Below are 18,816 nucleotides of genomic sequence, written 5' to 3'. Positions count from 1 at the left end.
AGTCAGCAGAAGGTCTGTGTGCAGAGCATGAATTACTCCATGCCCATAGGGGATTAGCGGAGTGACTCCTAATTTTGTTGGGGGCAAGGGTGGTGGTGGTGGATGTGGTGCTGCTGTGGCAGATGAAATCTGATCATGTGTGAGACACAACTATCTTCATCTCAGTATTCTGTGTATGAATAGACCAGCCTACTAGAAGAAACTTACCTTGATTATGGTGATGGTCTTAGGAGAGTATACATAATGGCAAAACTGATAAATTTTGTGCAATTTATTACACTTATAGTTGTTCAACGCTAAAAACACCTACAACAAACTAGGCTGTTATCTAGTAATACTGATCTTAGTTATTCCTAAGAGCTCAATCTCCTGAACTATGAGATCATGACCTGAGCCAAAACCAAGGGTTGAATGCTTAACCAACTGAGCTACCAGGTGCTCCTAGATTTCCCTTTTCTGGATGTTTCCTAGTAATGGAATCACTGTGTGTGTGTGTGTATGTGTGTGTGTGTGTGGTGTTACTGCCTTCTTTTACTTAACATCATGTTTTCAATGTTCATCCATGTTGTAGCATATGTCAGTACTTCATTCCATTTTATGGCCAAAAACTATTCCATCGTGTGGCTGTACTACATTTGGTCTATCCATACATCAGGTGATGGGCATTTAGATTGTTTCCACCCTACACAATTGTAAATGATCTTCGTTCTCTGCAGCTGTATGATAATCTTTGCATTTATCATGAGATTCTATTTGTACATTTGGATGAACTTCTTTTTAAAAGGCTAAAGATTGAATTTTAAGTCCTAAATATATAAAAAAGGGACATTGTACCAAGACATTTTCCCTGGGGCTTTCATTTGTTTTGATGCCTTCTTTCCCCACCAGTTGGAATTTAAAACTTACTGAAGCATGGAGAAATGTTTCCTTTTTGGCTTGAGTAAAATAATTTCATTTAGGACTGAGAATTTAAGAGATTTGTGGAAATGTTGGAAATGTGCAGTGGACGTTTTTATTTCATTTTTACCTTCAGACAAGGCTAATTAATTTAAAACATCTGTAGCTGAAATAGATGGGAGAGAGAGAAAATAGAAGATGTTCTAAGCAACTGAGAAGAGACCAGAACCTAGGGGAGTGGGTGGTTTCGGTGACAGATAACAGGAACGTCTGTCTTCCTAGTTAATGCAGGATGAATCAGAATGTCAGAACTTATCAGGGGTAAGTTGTATTTGCTCTTTGAGTGGGTTGGACTGGCATGATAGAATTCGGTAGTCCTGCTTGACATAGCACATTCAGACAAATGACTACTTAATAGTCAAGGAAAACCGGTTCCTATAGCACTGCCTTATCATTTGGGGCATGGAAACCCTTTGGGGATTTGGGAATCTGATTGGGCTGTTAACAGTCCTTCCTCCATCTTTCACTTGTGATAAGCCCCCAACATTTGTGTATAGAGCTTTGAATTAAAACAACAAAGACCCGTTGAAATCCAGCCTCAGGTTGTGTTGTTAACTTGTTTCTTAACTGAGTACTTCTTATTAATGCTGGACCTGTTTGTTTTTGGTTTTTGTTTTTCTTTTAAGTTTATTTATTTTGAGAGAGACAGAGACAGTTGAGTGGGAAAGGGTTAGAAAGACAGAGGGAGGGAGCCCTCGTGGTAGCTGCCAGAAGAGGGGCTCCAACCCACGAAACCCTAAGCTGAAGCCAAGAGCTGATGCTTAAGTGACTTAGCCACCCAGGCACCCCTGATTGGTTTTGTTTTTAAGGACTGAAATTATTTTGACTTTTAGAGTAAGGTTTATTTAAGTATAATTTACATACAATAAACTCACTAAGTTTAGTATAATTTACATATAATAAAGTTGACTAGTTTTAGTAGATTGTAGTTCCTAATTACTTTTATAGAGATTTTTCACATCATTGACAACCAGTAGCATTTATTATAGCAATAGAAGGTGCAACTATAAGCAGTTTTGTTTTGGTTTGGTTTTTGTTTTTTTTTTGGGGTTTTTTTCCCCTTTAGTAGTAAACTCCACAGCCAACATGGGGCTTGAACTTATGACCCCGAGATCACTTGCATGTTCTACCAACTGAGCCAGCCAGATGACCCCAAGCAATTTTGTTTTCAACATATTATGCTTCTTATAATATATGCATTGAAAATTTTGAGGTCTGTTTCCTTGATTTTTTAAGTAAAAAATTGTATCATTTATTTTATGCCTTTGTATTTGTATATATTCTGTATTTAGATATAAATATGTGTAGGTATATATGTATAGTAGGAAAGTTAACGTGGTATAAGCTAAACTATGTGGAGACTAATGTATTAATGAACAAATTGTTTTTAGGAAGAATTAAGAATGATGTTTATTTAAATTAACATTAAATAGGTATTCACTCCTAATGCCTACTTCCTTTGTGTATCACTACCAGCAACATCTGCACCTTCAACCCTGCCCTTCAACATAAATCAACTATAAATCTTAAATATTAGAGTGCCTTCCACTTAAAAGCTAAATCTTAAATAGTGGATGTACATTTCTTGCTGCTTTACTTAAAGTGCCTTGTTAAAATTCTGTTAACTGACCAAAATTTTTTTGGTATTGAAAAATTTCTGATTTAAAATTATAAATAGGTTGTTTTAAAAAAGGTTTTCAAAGCCATTGTGTGTTGCTTATTACCTCTTTGGATAGCATTGTGAGATGTTTCCTTTTTTTTTTTTTTTTTTTTTTTTGCCTTTCTAAAATTGTGTGATCAATTCTAGGTACTGGAGATAATAAAAAAAAAATTCCCGTTGATGTGGACCATACATTTTAGTGGCCAAGACCCAACAAATGAAATTTTATGTAGTCAGCTAAGTACTCTGAATTAAAAATAAAAAAATTGAGCTTTATTATTTAACAATAGCTATAATTAGAGACAGATTAGTGTGCTTCTGTGATAAGCCCCACTGAAAGGAAATTCACCATATCAAAACTGCAGTATAAAAATAGGTAACTATTCCATTCACAAATAGGCACTTAACCCTATTCTAAAATGGGGAAAACAATTTAAAGCTCACCCCCAGACAAACCTTGCTATAAATTTCAAACTGGAATCCATAGACAAAAGTAAATGCCTGAAAGATAGCACATGAGATGAGCATTCATTTAGAAAAAATTGCTTAAAGTTTAGTTGGGAATTAACATAAAAGTGTATTTAATGTGTTTCTTAATGGTTTATTCTTGGAGGCAGAAGACATTCTGAAGGTGTTGTCCTTTAATTTTGCAATTAAGTTGATAAGTAAGTGGTTCACTATAAATGTAAACGTTTTACTTTTCAGGAAAGACTTTCTACAGTTCTTGGAAGCTAAGGACACTCAGGTTTGGTTTATACTGATGAGACAATGAGATATACATCTACATTTTATACTATAAAAGAACTTAGTTACTGTTTTAACAACCTCTCTTAGAATAACATGCACAGTATAATACAACTACAGGAGAAATGGTAAAAAACATAGACAGTTTCAAATTGTACATTTTCCAACAGTGTTAAATTAATTTCAGGTCATTCAGGTTAACCTTTAAAACTCCAGGTAGAAGATCAACTATTCTCTTCGTATCACCAGTCTGCCTTGAGAGTAGTCTGTTCTGATATTCCCATCGTAGCTGTAAAAGGAAGTTCTTTGAAAAGGAACATTTTAAAGATAAAATTTAACTTGGGGCTTTGTCTCAAATGATGATGTATTGATAAATGTATGAGAATTACATGCTTCTTTCTCCTCCAGCCTTAGGAATCAGGCGGTTATGGCTTCAAACACTTTGCGGAGCCACTTAACTTGTTTCACCAAAGGAAATGAGCTTAAAGTCAGGATCTGGAAGTAGGCAGGAGAGAGAAGCCCACTATGTACTTTGTATGGTGCCCTTTCCTTGCTTCTGGAGTCCCAAAACTAGTTAATTTTTTTTGGCTCTTCTCCATCACAATTACTTTGTGATTTTAAAACCTATTTCTGCCCTTGTTAATAACTTGGGAAATTGAAAATTTGTAATTTTTTCTCCCCCTCCTGATAGGTGCTGGATAGTTTACTAGTCCAGTATGGAGTGGTGGAAAGCTGTGAGCAAGGTACATGTCTTCTCAATTGCTTTCAAATTTTTGAAAGGAAGGAAATAGAAATAAAACTAACTTTTTTCTCTTCACTTTTCTCTTCCTCTAGTGAACACTGACTCGGAAACTGCAGTCGTAAATGTAACCTATTCCAGTAAGGACCAAGCTAGACAGTAAGCAGTTTGAAACTTTTAATCTATACATAATGACTAGGTTAAGTTTAGTGCTTATATTTTGGGCTGTCGGGTAGTAGAAATATATTTTATTTTGCAAAGTTTGACCCTGGAATTGAATGTCTAATAAGAATCTGCATTAGTAAAGTTTTATTACATTTTGAATATGTCTTTAATGGCAATAATAGAGTGATATTGTATGAGGCTGCATTACATCCTATTTGCCAAAAGCTCTTGGCCTGGGTATCCTTGCCAAATTACATAAAGACTTTTTGGTACGATACATAAATTATTGCTATTTTATGTAAACCTGGTAAGTTGATCATGTGTTAACTACCACCAGTGTTTAATGTTAAGTTTCTTGGTCACTGATTTTTTTTTTTATTGATGACAATTATAATTTAGGAGTGTGCAGACTTTGGATCAATGAAATATTCTTTTCAATTTGAAAAATATCTTCCAATGCAGTTGAGAGGCAGAATTTTGCAGATCAAAAAATCTTCCCTAGAAAAGCTAATTCTGTAGGCTTGGGAATGATCTAATGAAGTGACCGAGCACTAGAGAAAAGAGGAACAAGGCACAAACACTGCCTTGCCTTGGATAGAGCTACTCCAAGCACAAAAATGGAGGACTGGCACACAAAGAACCAATAGCAAGGTGCTGAGCATCAGTAGACCATGGAAGTCTTAGCCACCTCCAGACACAGTACAGGCAGGAACAGACTGCCTGTTGTCTCTGGGTGGAAAGGTGAGAGGAAAGACCATGCTGGCTGACCCTGAGCCCTAAAAGAAAAAGGTGAAACCACCTGAAAGGGCGGAAATAGAGCCAGGTTACCAAAAACAGTACCCACTCAGGGAGGGATTATGGAAGGAAAGGTGAGGCTGGGGAGGAGATGGAAATTTGCATAACTCAAATGGAGCTTTAGATGCAAAGATGTCTACAGTACAAATCTTCCTCCCAGTATTTGTTCCCTTCCTCCGAGATAACTACCCAGAAGACAGATGTGTGTATATTTCCTCCTTTTTGCACACATGATACCTTAGAATTTGACTGTATGGATATGGAATGACTTAGTCCCCAAATGGATATTAAGTTGTTTATTAAATTTTTAGCAGTTACAAACAGTACTGTAGTGAATCCCTTTTTGCATGTCATTTTGCGTATTTGTGAATATCCCTATCGGGTTAAATTCCTGGAATTAGATTTACTAAGCCAGGATGTATGTACCTTCTTTTTTGTTGTTGGATACTAAAACTGGCAAGTTAGCCTTCATAGAGCTTGAACTGCTTTAAATTTTCATCAGCACTATGAAAGTCCGTTTCTCTTTATTCTCCCTAACATGGGGCTTCATCAGACTTTGCTGATCTAGGGGATTTACGTTTAATGTTTTAATAATGAAACTTTGGATATGTTTAAAAGTATACTATTTTTACTTCTGTTTGTTTCAATTAGCAATAATCGCGCCTCAGATAAACCTCGTTGGCTATGATACTGCCACTGCGCAAAGCTTTTTTTTTTCCACTTCTGTTTGTATCCTTCATTCATTTCAAAAAATTCAAGTTTATAGGAGGTGTTTGGATACTATAGAAATGATGATACAAATTTTAAAACTTTTTCCTGAACTATATCATGTAAGGGAAAAACAGGAAAGTCACTTGAGGCATTTTGCAAAGTGAGGGCAGTAAGAACGAAGAAGCCCCATTTTGTCTTCTGTATTTCAGTCTTCTAAAAAAAATTACTTTTTAAATGTTTTTATTCATTTCTGAGAGAGAGAGAGCACGCAAGCAGGGGAGGGTCTGAGAGAGAGGGAGACACAGAATCCAAAGCAGCCTTCAGGCTCTGAGCTAGCTGTCAGCACAGAGCCCGACGCAGGGCTTGAACCCATGAACTGTGAGATCATGACCTGAGCCCAAGTCGGATGCTTAATTGACTGAGCCACCCAGGCGCCCCAATGTTTATTTATTTTTAAGAGAGAGACCGACAGACTGTGAGCAAGGGAGGGGCAGAGAGAGAGAGGGAGACACAGAATCTATTTGTTTAGAGAGTACAAAGAGGGAGAGAGAGAGAATCCTAAGCAGGCTTCATGCTGTCAGCACAGACCCCTTCTCAGGGCTCTATCTCACTAACTGTGAGATCATGACCTGATCCAAAATTGAGAGTTGGACACTTAATCGACTGAGTCACCCAGGTGCCCCAGCAGTTCCTTAACTATAAGGAGACTTAACTTACATAGCTTTGAGGAAGGAACTTAAGTAGAGACAGGTTGACATTTAACACTCCCCTCCCCCTTAAAAAAAATTCCAACTCATTAAGGAGAGTACAAGTACAAGAAGTGTAGACTGTTAAGTCAAGGCAGAATTACTGCAGACATTAATCCTAACAGGACACCAGTGTGAATGTGGAGACATTTTTTAGTCTAAAGGTACTTGGTAGTCATTATTTGAAATTGGCAGGGTCTGGTTGATTCTGAGGGAGGAAAAGATGGTTAGGAAATTGTAATGTAGGTAGTGAAGTAACCTAAACAAATAAATTGGGCATTACAATGAGGGAAGTCATCATCACATCCCTTATTCTAATGTTTATCAGTTAACATTTATTGATTACCAGCTATTGACCAAAAGATATGAATGAAAAAACTCAAAGTTCTTGACCTCAAGGATGTGCCTCCCTGTGATGAAAGTAATGGGGAGGTATCACCTGATTTTAATTCCTGACCAAGTTGAGTTTCCTTATAAGGATATTGGGTTTTCTCCCCATCAAGAATTCCTGAAATTAAAGAGAATTAGAAAACAATTGTGTTCAGAGAAAGTTAATAGATTTTAAAAATTGACAAAACCAATTCTGTGAAGCAATGTTATGAAAATTGTCCATTAAACTTCTTCAGTAAGTTTTGAAAAAAGATGTGGAGTACATTCTCATTCTTTGAGGAGAATTAATTTTATTTGAGAGACGTTGGATGTAATGGAGAAAGTATGGACTCTGAGGTCAGAGAACCCTGACTATAACCTAGCCTCTCTGATCTTTAGTTTTCTCAGCTGCAAATTAAAAGTTGACAAAAACGAAATATATTCATGTATATACACAACATACTTACAGAAAATGGTCTCATCAAATGGCCTGGCACATAAGCACCCAGTAAACAGGACCTTACATTCAACCCTCTGGTTCTGGGTTGCTTCTAGAGCAGCTTGAAGTGGTTTGAGCTGGGGAAGGTTGGTCCCTGTAGGACTTGCCCCACTGAACCCTGGACGCCTGCTCTCTGGGCTCCAGCTTGACTGCCTGCTCTCTGGGCTCCAGCTTGACTGCCTGCTCTCTGGGCTCCAGCTTGACTATCTGCCACTTAAACTAGCCTGTGTGATTTCTCCACCCCCCTTTCCTTGGCAGCCATCTGAAGCTCACACCTTCAGGTAATGGGAGCTGAATTGATAATCTCATTTGACTTCTTTCCTTATCATCTGTTACTTGGGAGTCCATGTAACTGGGATGTGCTTGTGCAGGTATGAGTAGAGCACGGAGGCTAAGGGGATATATTCTGGAGTCCCGTTACGTAGAATGGACTGTGCCCCACCGCTTTTTTTTGCTGTGGCTCTAGTCAGATTAATCTGTGTTGGTTCACCCCCATCTTACAAAATGGGGATAATTTCTCTCAACAGCTCATTATGAGCTGTTGAGAGAAGCCAACAGAATGCCTCCAGAACATTTAGGATAATACCTAAAAGGTAGTAAGAGCTCTAAAGATAGCAGCTATTAAGCAGTTTCCTAACATTTTTCATTGCTGCTGATAATATCCTATATAGTATACCGCATTCTGGATAAAGAGTGGCCACCAATACTCAGGAATTCACATCCTAGTTGAAAAATGTTTGTGGCTGTCTCTTTATTACTTAGAGCTCTATGGTTGCCACTTTTAAGAGGATTCTTCAATAAGGCTGTGTCTCTGGGGCACCTGGGTGGCTCAGTCAGTTAAGCAGCCAACTTCAGCTCAGGTCATGATCTTACAGTTTGCGGATTCAAGCCCCATGTCGGGCTCTGTGCTGACAACTCAGAACCTGGAGCCTGCTTTGGATTTTGTGTGTCCCTCTCTCTCTGCCCCTCCCCTGCTTGTGCTCTAACTTTCTCTCTGTCACTCAAAAATAAACAAAAAAAAAGGGGGGGGGGCTGTGTCTCTAAAAATTCAACATGGAAATTTCTACCACCTTATGGCTTAGAAACATGAACATTAATAATAAATAAATTACTAAGAAATACATATATTTGTTCTAATCTTAAGTGTTAAAATACTAATTTGTTAAACTAATTTTTTAAATGGGTGAAAAACAAGGAAAACTTATAATCATTAAAAACAGAAGCACATATTTTAGTATTTCTGGTTTCTCAGAGTAAGATAGGCTAGGTCTCTAGATCACCTATTTCCTTCTGTCTTCTGGGGACATTTAGATAACACAGTCAAGGACAGGCCTTACATGTTGGAAAGTTTGTAATGTGTGACCGAAAAAAAAATAACGCTTGAGAATTTGTAGGCATTTCGTTCTTATGCTTTCTTTTCTTTAGGATTTTTTTGTTTTGTTGTTGTTGTTGAGATAGAGAACAGGAGTAGGGGAGGGGCAGAGAGAAAGAGAGAGTAGTGCAGAGCCTGATGTGGGACTTGAACTCATGAACCTCTAGATCTGACCTGAGCCAAAATCAATATTTGGATGCTCAACCAACTAAGCCACCCAGGTACCTCCAGGGTTCTTATTTCTGATGTTTATTTGTTAGTTAGGGAATAGGAATACAGGCTGTTTGTAGTTTGAAGCTGTCATTGAAGATGCTTTATTACATCCATTTGAAGGAGTTTTTGAAGTAATGTGACTGATGATGGCTAAGGGGGAGGAAATTTATCCTTAAACTATGAAAATTATGTAAATAGAAGATTTATTCTGGATAAAAGAAAGAGAGAGGGCGTGAGCACGAATAAGAGGCAAGAGAGGGAGGGAGACAAAGACTCCAAAGCAGGTTCCAGGCTCTTAGCTTTCAGCACAGAGCCCAATGCTGGGGTTGAACTTAGGAAACTGTGAGATCCTGACATGAGCCACAGTTGGATGCTTAACCAACTGAACCACCCAGATGCCTGAAAGTGTAGTAATTATTGATGAATTGTGTCTGAACCTTTCATTCTTCCTACAGGGAGAGAACAGAACTGTGTGACTTTTTGATAATGGCTAATCCTCATTTTTAAGGAACTTTGTGATATATAATAGTGAGGTCTGGAATTTTTGAGTTGAAAGAGATTGTAAATCTAATCTTTTAGTTTTGTCAGTGAGGAGGCTAATGCCAAACAAGAAAAAAACCTTCCCAAGCTTATTTGGCTACTTAATGTTCAAGTTGAAATTAGAATTCTGGTCCCTGGTTCATCTTTTTTAGTACTCAGAACTGTGTGCATTTACCGTTAGACAAGTTTAACTTCTCTGAGCTTCTTCTTTCTCTCTTCCTCATCATTGACTTAAACTACTTAGTGTCTCTTTCATGGTCCGTTCAGACCTGTGCTGTGACCCACCCCAATAAACTTTTTATCAATACAGTTGAGTGCTACCAGCTAGCGAAACTACTTAGAACCTTTTGAATGACCCTTAAAACCACATCACAGCAGAGTCTTGTAATGATGGGAAACAGGATCCTGAGTAATGTGCTCACTGGATAAACATCCTTGACTTCTGTTGAACTGAAATACATGTGTTTTGAGTAATTATGATAATTGTTTATTATACATCTTATGAATACAGTTGGATTGGTGAAAGTATTGTAATGTTGGCCCCATGAACTTGGCAGACCACCAGATGACATAGCTGAAATTCAAACTTGAGGCAAAAGAAGGCTACAGCAGTTGACCTAAAATTCAAACACTTAGAATTTTTAATCATAAGGAAGCCATTGCTCGTAGTTAGGTTACTCCTATACCTTTTCAGCTGTGTCCAGCTTTGGAGCACTCTGGTTTGAGGGGTCCAGGATTCTGTTTAGTTGGCAGTTAGACAGTCGGATACACAAAGTATGTGGTGAATGCTCCCTGCTGAGAGCTGTCTGAGTTTGGAGTGTTTGAGGCTTTGCCCTAAGTACTGGAGCTCTGTGCTGTCTGGCTTTCTGAGTGAGAGAATTTTTTTTGTTCCCTCCAAGAAAAATCTCATTTCAAAAGCAATATATTGAAGTTTGGAAGTTACTTTATGCTAAGTTGAGAGCCATTTCTTGGGTGCCCTATAAGTACAGATAGCCCTATACTAAGAAGTGGCTGGTGATTTACATATATATCTCTGTTTAACCCCATTAGAGAACGGGTCCATGTCTGTATGGTCCCCTCTCTCCAAAAAGAAGTTCTGTATCTTTTTTGTTAACATTACGGACTTACTTCCACAGTCCAATTTTACTTATTTTCTTCTGAAGCTGGCAATACTCAATTCTATAGTGGGAAAGGGTATTACAGCAAAGTATATTGCCTTTATGCCCATAGATAAAGTTGATACCTTCTTTGGGTTCAGGTTTTCTTAGTTTTTGAAAGAACCTTCAGTGATCTATTTTACCATGGCTTTTGAAAAGGTTTAAAGTTGGTTTGAATGAATACCTAATTTGTGAAACTTGGGCAGTTCCAACTTGTTATAATAAGTTTACATTGTAAATACTCATAAAATTTCTCAGCTGCTGTAATCCTTTAGAAATAACCAAAATATTTTATGTTACTAAGTCCACATTTTCCTTAAGAAAAAAGAGGAGAGGGAGAAGGATGGAACAATGTGCTAATTTAAGGTACTGTTATAAAAACATTGATAAAAGAAGTTGTGCTGTATACTGGCTATCACCCTGTGAAACTCAAGAAAAGAATGTCCTCTGAAATAGAAATCACTGAGAAATATTCTACAATACATTGTATTTGGGGAAAAAAGCAAGACAAAATTATTTCAATTATGCTTTTACTTTTTAGATATTTTATTTTATTTTTTATTTTATTTTATTTTTTTTACAAATAGTTTATTGTCAAATTAGTTTCCACATAACACTCAGTGGTCATCCCCAAAGTGCCCTCCTCCATGCCCATCCCCCCCACCCCCCCACATCCATCAGTCCTCAGTTTTTGTCAGCATTCAAGAGTCTCTCATGGTTTGCCTCTCTCCCTTTCCCCCACCATTTCCGCCCTTCTTCTCCCCCTTGTTCCTCCGTCAAGTTCCTCCTAATCCTCCTATACGTGCAAACATATGGTATTTGTCCTTCTCTGCCTGACTTATTTCGCTCAGCATAACACCCTCAAGGTCCATCCATGTGGCTACACATGGCCAGATTTCATTGTTTCTCATTGCCATGTAGTATTCCATGGTATAGATAAACCCCATCTTCTTGATCCATTCATCTGTGGATGGACACTTAGGCTCTTTCCACGTTTTAGCTATTGTGGAGAGTGCTGCTATGAACATTGGGATACACGTGCTCCTATGCCTCAGCATTTCTGTATCCCTTGGGTAAATTCCTAGCAGTGCTATTGCTGGGTCATAGGGGAGTTCTATTGTTAGTTTCCTGAGGAACCTCCACACTGTTTTCCAGAGGGGCTGTACCAGTTTACATTCCCACCAACAGTGTAGGAGGGTGCCCGTTTCTCCACATCCTCGCCAGCATCTAGAGTTCTCTGATTTGCTCATTTTAGCCACTCTGACTGGCGTGAGGTGGTATCTCAGTGTGGTTTTGATTTGTATTTCCCTGATGAGGAGGGATGCTGAGCATCGTTTCATGTGTCTGTTGGCCATCTGGATGTCCTCTTTGGAGAAGTGTCTGTTCATGCCTTCTGCCCATTTCTTCACTGGGTTGTTTTTCGGGTGTGTAGTTTGGTGAGTTCCTTATAGATTCTGGATATTAACCCTTTATCTGATATGTCATTTGCAACTATCTTTTCCCATTCCGTTGGTTGCCTATTAATTTTCTGGGTTGTTTCCTTGGCTGTGCAGAAGCTTACTTTTTAGATATTTTAAAGCAATTTTTAATTAAAAAATGAATATGCAGTTTTATTGATAATCTAGAAGCCACACACTGTTCTTTCCTCTATTTGTATTCAAATATATATGTGTGTACTTGTGGGTATAATTCACAGCTTGTCGTCTTTACCAGTTTTATTGAGAAATAATTGACCTACAGCGCTGTGTAAGTTGAAGGTGTAGGTCACAATGACGTAGATATATTAAGAAATGGTTACCATTGTAAATTAGTTAACCTCTGTCATCCCACACACAAAAGAGAACGTTTTTCCTTGAGATGAGAATGTTCAGAATCTACTCTGTAACAACTTTCAAATACACCAAAAGCAGAGTTAACTGTTAATATGTTGTACATTATACCCCTCGTACTTATTTATCTTAAAACTGGAAATTTTTACCTATTTTTAAAAATTTTGAGTATAGTTGATTAACCATGTTACATTAGTTTCAGGTTCAGTTACACTTTTAAAGAGGGCACTGAACATGGATATGCATGTGTAAACATATGGAAAGTGCTAGTCCATTTGCAGATGTTATCACAGTTAATGATTCTGGGAAGTGTCTTGGGGGGGTGGTGATGGGGACAAAGTTCTTGTGACTTTTCTTTTTCTGTTTGATCGTGATCTCTTAGGAGTTCACTCATGTGCTAGACACTGTAGGATAGCTCTGCAACAGGGGATTCAAGTAAGAACAGAGGGCAGAATTCTGGGTCCTGAGAACATCATGCCTTGTTTGGTTGCCTAGTCCTGTCTTGCGATTCCGTGTTTCTGGTGCCCTTTTTGGTGCTAGGATTATCCGCCTTCGCCCCCTTTCCATCCAAGGCAGAAACTAAATCTGCAAATAAGGAAGACAGTATATGAACCAGAAATGACCACTGTGGGCAACTAGAGAGAAACTGCTTCATGCCTATTTTTCTTTCCTTGCTGGGGCTGAACTCCATGCTCATTGGGACAGAATCTGAGGAAAGAATTTGAGTAACCCTAGAGAAAGTGTGGGATCTTTATTTGTTTTTAATTTTGTTGTGTACTGGGGAGTGTGTATTCTTAGGAGTATTTATGTATGCTTTTGAAGTCTTGGCCATATCTTCTCTATCAATTTTTTTGTTGAGTTATCCACTTAGAAAATAGGTAGATAAGGTACAACACAAAAATGTAGATGAGTCTTCTAAGATGCGAGACATGAAAGTACATAACATATACTCATATATACTTATTTGTATAGAATTTTAAAACAGGCAGAATTAATCTATGGTGTTAGAAATCTAGGGGAGGGGAAATTACTGACAAGAGGCCCTGGTGGGGCATCTGGGGGCATTGGTATATCCTAGTTCTGGATCTGGATATGTACGTTCACCTTGAGGTATATGCCTAAGATTGGGTACTTTTCAGTAATAAGGTTGAAAATGAAGAAAAAAGTAGAGCTCCTCTCAAAATAGAAAGATGGGTGGGTAAATGGATGCACGGATGGATAGATAAAGTAGAAAATAGCTTCGTTTGTTTTTTTTTTGTTTTGTTTTTTGTTTTTTGGTTTTTTGGTTCACCAGCACCCCTGCCTGTCTGCCCCAAATCAGATCATAAATTCCACAGAGTCAGGGACTACTTTTTTTCTCAGAGACTTGGTCATGAACTACTGGGAATTTATTGACTGATTGATTATCCTGAGGATTAATTTCTCTGCATCTCCCATGAGTGCTTTAGGGAAATTTGTTCTTTAGTTCTTAAAATGTTTTAATATTTTTATTTTTCAAGTAGGTGAAGTGGGGGGCACATACATATTTCTAACATCTTTTCCATTCTGATTTGGAAAGACGAGACAAGACAAAGACTATCCACTCCTCTTGCTGTTTAGGTTACTCATAAGCTGTTACTAACCTCATGGGTAATAGTTTTAATCAAACTCTGTTGATTAAGCTTTCTTATTTTCTATTTTTCATTGGTAAGAGGCAAATATGTTCTCTTTGGAAGCTTGGTCTTCTGCGCACGTGCGTATCTGTGTGTGTGTGTTTGGGGGTTGGATTATATGTGTTAGGGGTTTGCTGCTTGATCACTGGCTTTATTCAGAAGTTTTAGAACTAGTAACCCAAGTGAAAAGAGAGGAGTATTGCTTTGCTGAAAGGTTTATATATAGCTCAATTTCTCTTCCCATACCCTGCTTGTTTTCTTCTTCCAGAGCTTTAGACAAACTAAATGGATTCCAATTGGAGAGCTTCACGTTGAAAGTGGCTTATATCCCTGATGAAATGGCTGCCCAGCAGAACCCCTCACAGCAGCCCCGGGGTCGCCGTGGATTTGGGCAGAGGGGCTCATCGAGGCAGGGGTCTCCTGGATCCATCTCCAAGCAAAAACCGTGTGACTTGCCTCTGCGACTGCTGGTCCCCACCCAGTTTGTTGGAGCCATCATAGGAAAAGAAGGTGCCACCATTCGGAACATTACCAAACAGACTCAGTCTAAGTGAGTATTTGTGAGGCTGCAGGGGATGTTAATATTTTGCCCTTTGAATCTTAATAACAGTAAGTTGTTCTGGTACTAGGTATCCTTCTGAGTGTGGCTATGACTCTTCCTTGTACAGTACTTGGGAATCTGGAAAAACCTTGTGATTTGATATTTTAGTGTTCATTTTATATAAATCTGAGGCAAAACCTTAATCTCAAAGAGAATTTCAAATTTGCACACATGAATGGAAAACAAATGATACCTAATCCACTTCTGATGAGGGAGGCACTGGCAAATAAAAGGGCCACTTCTTGCCTGTTCTCTTTTTAATGTTTATTTATTTATTTATTTATTTATTTCTAGGAGAGAGAGAGACAGCGTGAGCAGGGGAGGGTCAGAGAGAGAGGGAGTCACAGACTGAAAGAGGCTCCAGGCTCTGAGCTGGCAGTCAGCACAGAGCCCGACGCGGGGCTCAAACCCACAAACCGCGAGATCATGACCTAAGCGAAAGTCGGACGCTCAACCGACTAAGCCACCCAGGCGCCCCACTTCTTGCCTGTTCTCTACTCCACTATCTGTGTCTCCACCCCCCCCCCACCCCCCCCAGTGATACCTGCCTTCAGAGTTTTTGGAAGTAATTTTCTGGGTCCAGTACAGATGTAGTTTTTCAGTCTTGTTTTGTGTTGGTAAAGAATCATTCAGCTTATAGTCCAGATTTATCCCATGATTAAGCCATGTGGTTGGATTGGCTTATTCTTTAAGATGTTATTTGGATAGTTTTAATATGCAAATTTTAAGAGATTGGAGATTGTCCATTAAACATGAGAGCCAGATTTGCAGCAGTAGAAAGCAGGAGCTATGTGTTTTTATTTATGACAGTAACTCCAGTGTTAAGCACATGGTTTGATAGGTAGAAGGCTCTCATATTTATCAAATGAATGAAATCACTGTTATGTAAATTATGTTTAATGCCCTTAAAATATATCTAAGATACTCTTTCAATTGAAAAGCTTCAGTGCATTATATGTTGATTTGCTTTATTAACCATCCTGTTAGGCTGTACGTGGATATTTTGACTCAAGAAGTTTAGTAGTAAACTGTTCTCACCTTGTTCTGTAAAGTGCACTAGCACGTCTCTGGGACAGTACAGTGGCTGCTATAGTTAGTGCACTGGAGAGAAGTGGCTGTGTCATTGTACACAACAGGGTATGGAAATTTTGGCCTTGGACCAGCTAATGGAGATGACTGGATTATTTTTTTTTTTTTTACCTTTTTTTCTTTTTTAATTTTTTGGTTACATTTATTTATTTTGGATAAACAGTGAAACAGAGCATGAGCGGGGGAGGGGCAGAGAGAGAAGGAGACACAGAGTCTGAAGCAGCCTCCAGCCTCTGAGCAAACTGTCAGTACAGAGCATGACACAGGGCTTGAGCCCACAAACTATGAGATCATGACCTGAGCCGAAGTCAGACACTTAGGTGGCCCTATTTTGTTTTTTAAATTTAGTAAGGAAAATGACTTTATTTTATGTGGTCTACGAATTAAGCAGTCTTTTTCTGAAAGTACAGCTATGGTGCTGCGTATATCTTGATTATGTATGTTTGTTCCCTTAGGATTAAGGGGATATCCATATTGATCATAGGCACCATGCCTGTGTGGAACTAGCTGACTCCTTACTCCTGCAGAACCAAAAGGATCTGTGTTTAGTGGTGGTTGCATGCCCCCTCTACCTACACAGCGATGTCTGATCCTGCCTTCCCTTCCCCTGCTTTGAAGCAGGAGATGTGGGATACTAGTAACTTGTGTGCTAAGTGGTCTTTGACCTTATAATGTAGGGAGTGGGGAAGTTTTAATCTTAAATTTGCATGGTTTTAATATTAAAATCCAAGGGCTCCATGCTTTCTTGATCCACTGTTACCTATAGAAACTAATTGTTAAATGGTTTCTCTTCCTTGTCCTGGGGTAGATTAGAGTTGTTCCTTTTAAAGCTACTCATTTCCTTGTCAGAGGAAAGAGCTTCTATGAATTAAATTGAACTGTTTGGTTTATTTAAGGCAGGAAGATGGAGAGGGAAGGGAAGCAATTTTTGTTATATCCGATGATTCATTTGCAGAGTTCTGCCGGTGGATTTAATTAACTCTTGCCATTGAAACTAGTCATTATTAGATCTTCTGTTTCTGGAATGGTCTCAGAGGGCTACCCTGATCTGTAACGCAATATTCCCTTGTCTCAGAGGATCAGAGTTTAGTAATCCTTAACACGGGTGAATGGGTGGAAATAAACTAGATTAACATATTACCTACTAGAACGTAAGCAATACTCAACAGTGATTGGGGATTGAAATAGTGGTTTAGAAAGATGGTTCCTGAGATTCGGACTTAAGATATTTTTAAAAATTATTTCTAGACAGCTCTTACTTGTTTCATTTCTACATTGCCTTTTTTTTTTTTTTAAGGGTTTGGAAATGTTTTTAAATTTAAGTATAATTAATGTACAGTATTATTTTCAGGTGCACAATACCACATTCAGCAGTTGCATACACTATTTAGTGCTTATCATGATAATGTATTCTTTTTTTTAATATAACATTTTTTTATGTTTTATTTATTTCTGAGAGAGACAGCATGAACAGGGGAGGGTCAGAGAGAGAGGGAGACACAGAATCTGAAACAGGCTCCAGACTCTGAGCTAGTTGTCAGCACAGAGCCCAACGCGGGACTTGAACCCACAAACTGTGAGATCATAACCTGAGCCAAAGTCAGACGCTTAACCGACTAGGCACCCAGGCGCCCCCATGATAATGTTTTTTTTTTTTTTAATGTTTTATTTATTTCTAGGAGAGAGAGAGACAGCGTGAGCAGGGGAGGGTCAGAAAGAGAGAGAGTCACAGACTGAAACAGGCTCCAGGCTGAGCTGGCAGTCAGCACAGAGCCCGACGCGGGGTTCGAACCCACGAACCGCGAGATCATGACCTAAGCGAAAGTCGGACGCTTAACCGACTAAGCCACCCAGGCGCCCCTGATAATGTATTTTTAATATTACTCCTTTATCTCACCCATCACCCCACCTACTCCTTGCCCTTATTTTTAGTTATAGGCCTTCATTCGGAGATGAATCTTGAGTTTTCAAACATTTAGGAAAATGAAATGCGAACCTTGACTTAATTGGTGTGCTGAAGCAGCTGTCTTACGGCCAGGAGTTATGTAGCTCTTCTAGTGTTTGAGGGGCCAGAGGGACTCACAGTATTTAATTTTCCCCAAACATACTTTTTCAGATAGTTGATTTTCTTTCTTGTACTTTTTAAACAACAGAAGACTTATTTTGTGTTTAATTCAAAATAAACAAGCATGCAAAATTTAAAAAGGGGGACAGTTACCTTTCCTCTTATCCCTGGAAATATTTTTAAGTTGGGAATGTATCTTTATTGGACTTACTCTTTGTATCTGCTAACACAGGTAGCTTTAAAAGAGAAATCCTATCATATGTATTGTTTTTCCTTTCATGTAAGATGAAGGACCTCTTTACTGCGTTGGTATCTGTAACTTCATAACATGATTTTTTAAATTATTTTTTAATTTAAACTTCAGTTAACATCCAGTACGCTATTGGTTTCAGGAGTAGAATTCAGGGATTGAACACTTACATACAATTCCCAGTGCTCATCACAAGTGCCCTGCTGAGTACCTATCGCTCATCCAGCCCATCCCCCACCCCCACTGCCATCACCCATAGTTTGCCCTCTGTTATTAAGAGGTTTGTTTCCCTCTCTTATCTCTCTGCTTCCTTCCCATATGTTCATCTGGTTTGTTTCTTAAATTCTACATATAAAGGAAATCATAAGGTATTTGTTGTTCTCTGATTGACTTACTTCGCTTAGCATAAAACATTCCTGTTCCATCCAGGTCATTGCAAATGGCAAGATTTTATTCTTTTTAGTGGTGGGGTAATATTCTACTGTGTATATTCCACAGTGGAATATTTATCCATACATCAGTTGATGGACGTTTGGGTTCTCTTCTTAGATTGGCTAATGTTGATACCGCTGATACAGACACTGGAGTGCATGTGCCCCTTTAAATCTGTATTTATGTGTCCTTTGGGTAAATACCTAATAGTAGAGTTGCTGGGTGATAGGG

General features: G+C 38.5%; 1 protein-coding gene and 1 non-coding gene across 2 annotated transcripts in view; one reads left to right on the top strand and one right to left on the bottom strand.

The window, feature by feature from the left end:
* Positions 1 to 4,052: 4,052 nt before the first annotated feature.
* The window catches only part of IGF2BP3 (insulin like growth factor 2 mRNA binding protein 3), a gene marked incomplete at its 5' end in the record, with an annotated part of 46,089 nt that continues 31,325 nt past the window's right edge, over positions 4,053 to 18,816 (top strand). The window contains 3 exons of the mRNA XM_039222511.1: positions 4,053 to 4,104; positions 4,196 to 4,259; positions 14,417 to 14,698. Coding sequence (XP_039078442.1) covers positions 4,053 to 4,104; positions 4,196 to 4,259; positions 14,417 to 14,698 — 398 coding nt within the window. The remainder of the gene's footprint in view (positions 4,105 to 4,195; positions 4,260 to 14,416; positions 14,699 to 18,816) is intronic.
* LOC120224283 lies at positions 5,633 to 5,768 on the bottom strand. Its single transcript, XR_005526523.1, has one exon. It is a non-coding gene; the product is annotated as a U4 spliceosomal RNA (small nuclear RNA).

The sequence above is a fragment of the Hyaena hyaena genome, unplaced genomic scaffold (assembly GCF_003009895.1).
Source record: "Hyaena hyaena isolate Hyena2069 unplaced genomic scaffold, ASM300989v1 scaffold_1148, whole genome shotgun sequence".
NCBI lineage: Eukaryota > Metazoa > Chordata > Mammalia > Carnivora > Hyaenidae > Hyaena > Hyaena hyaena.
The sequence above is the reverse complement of the archived record's forward strand: the minus strand, read 5'-3'. Positions and strand labels throughout refer to the sequence as shown.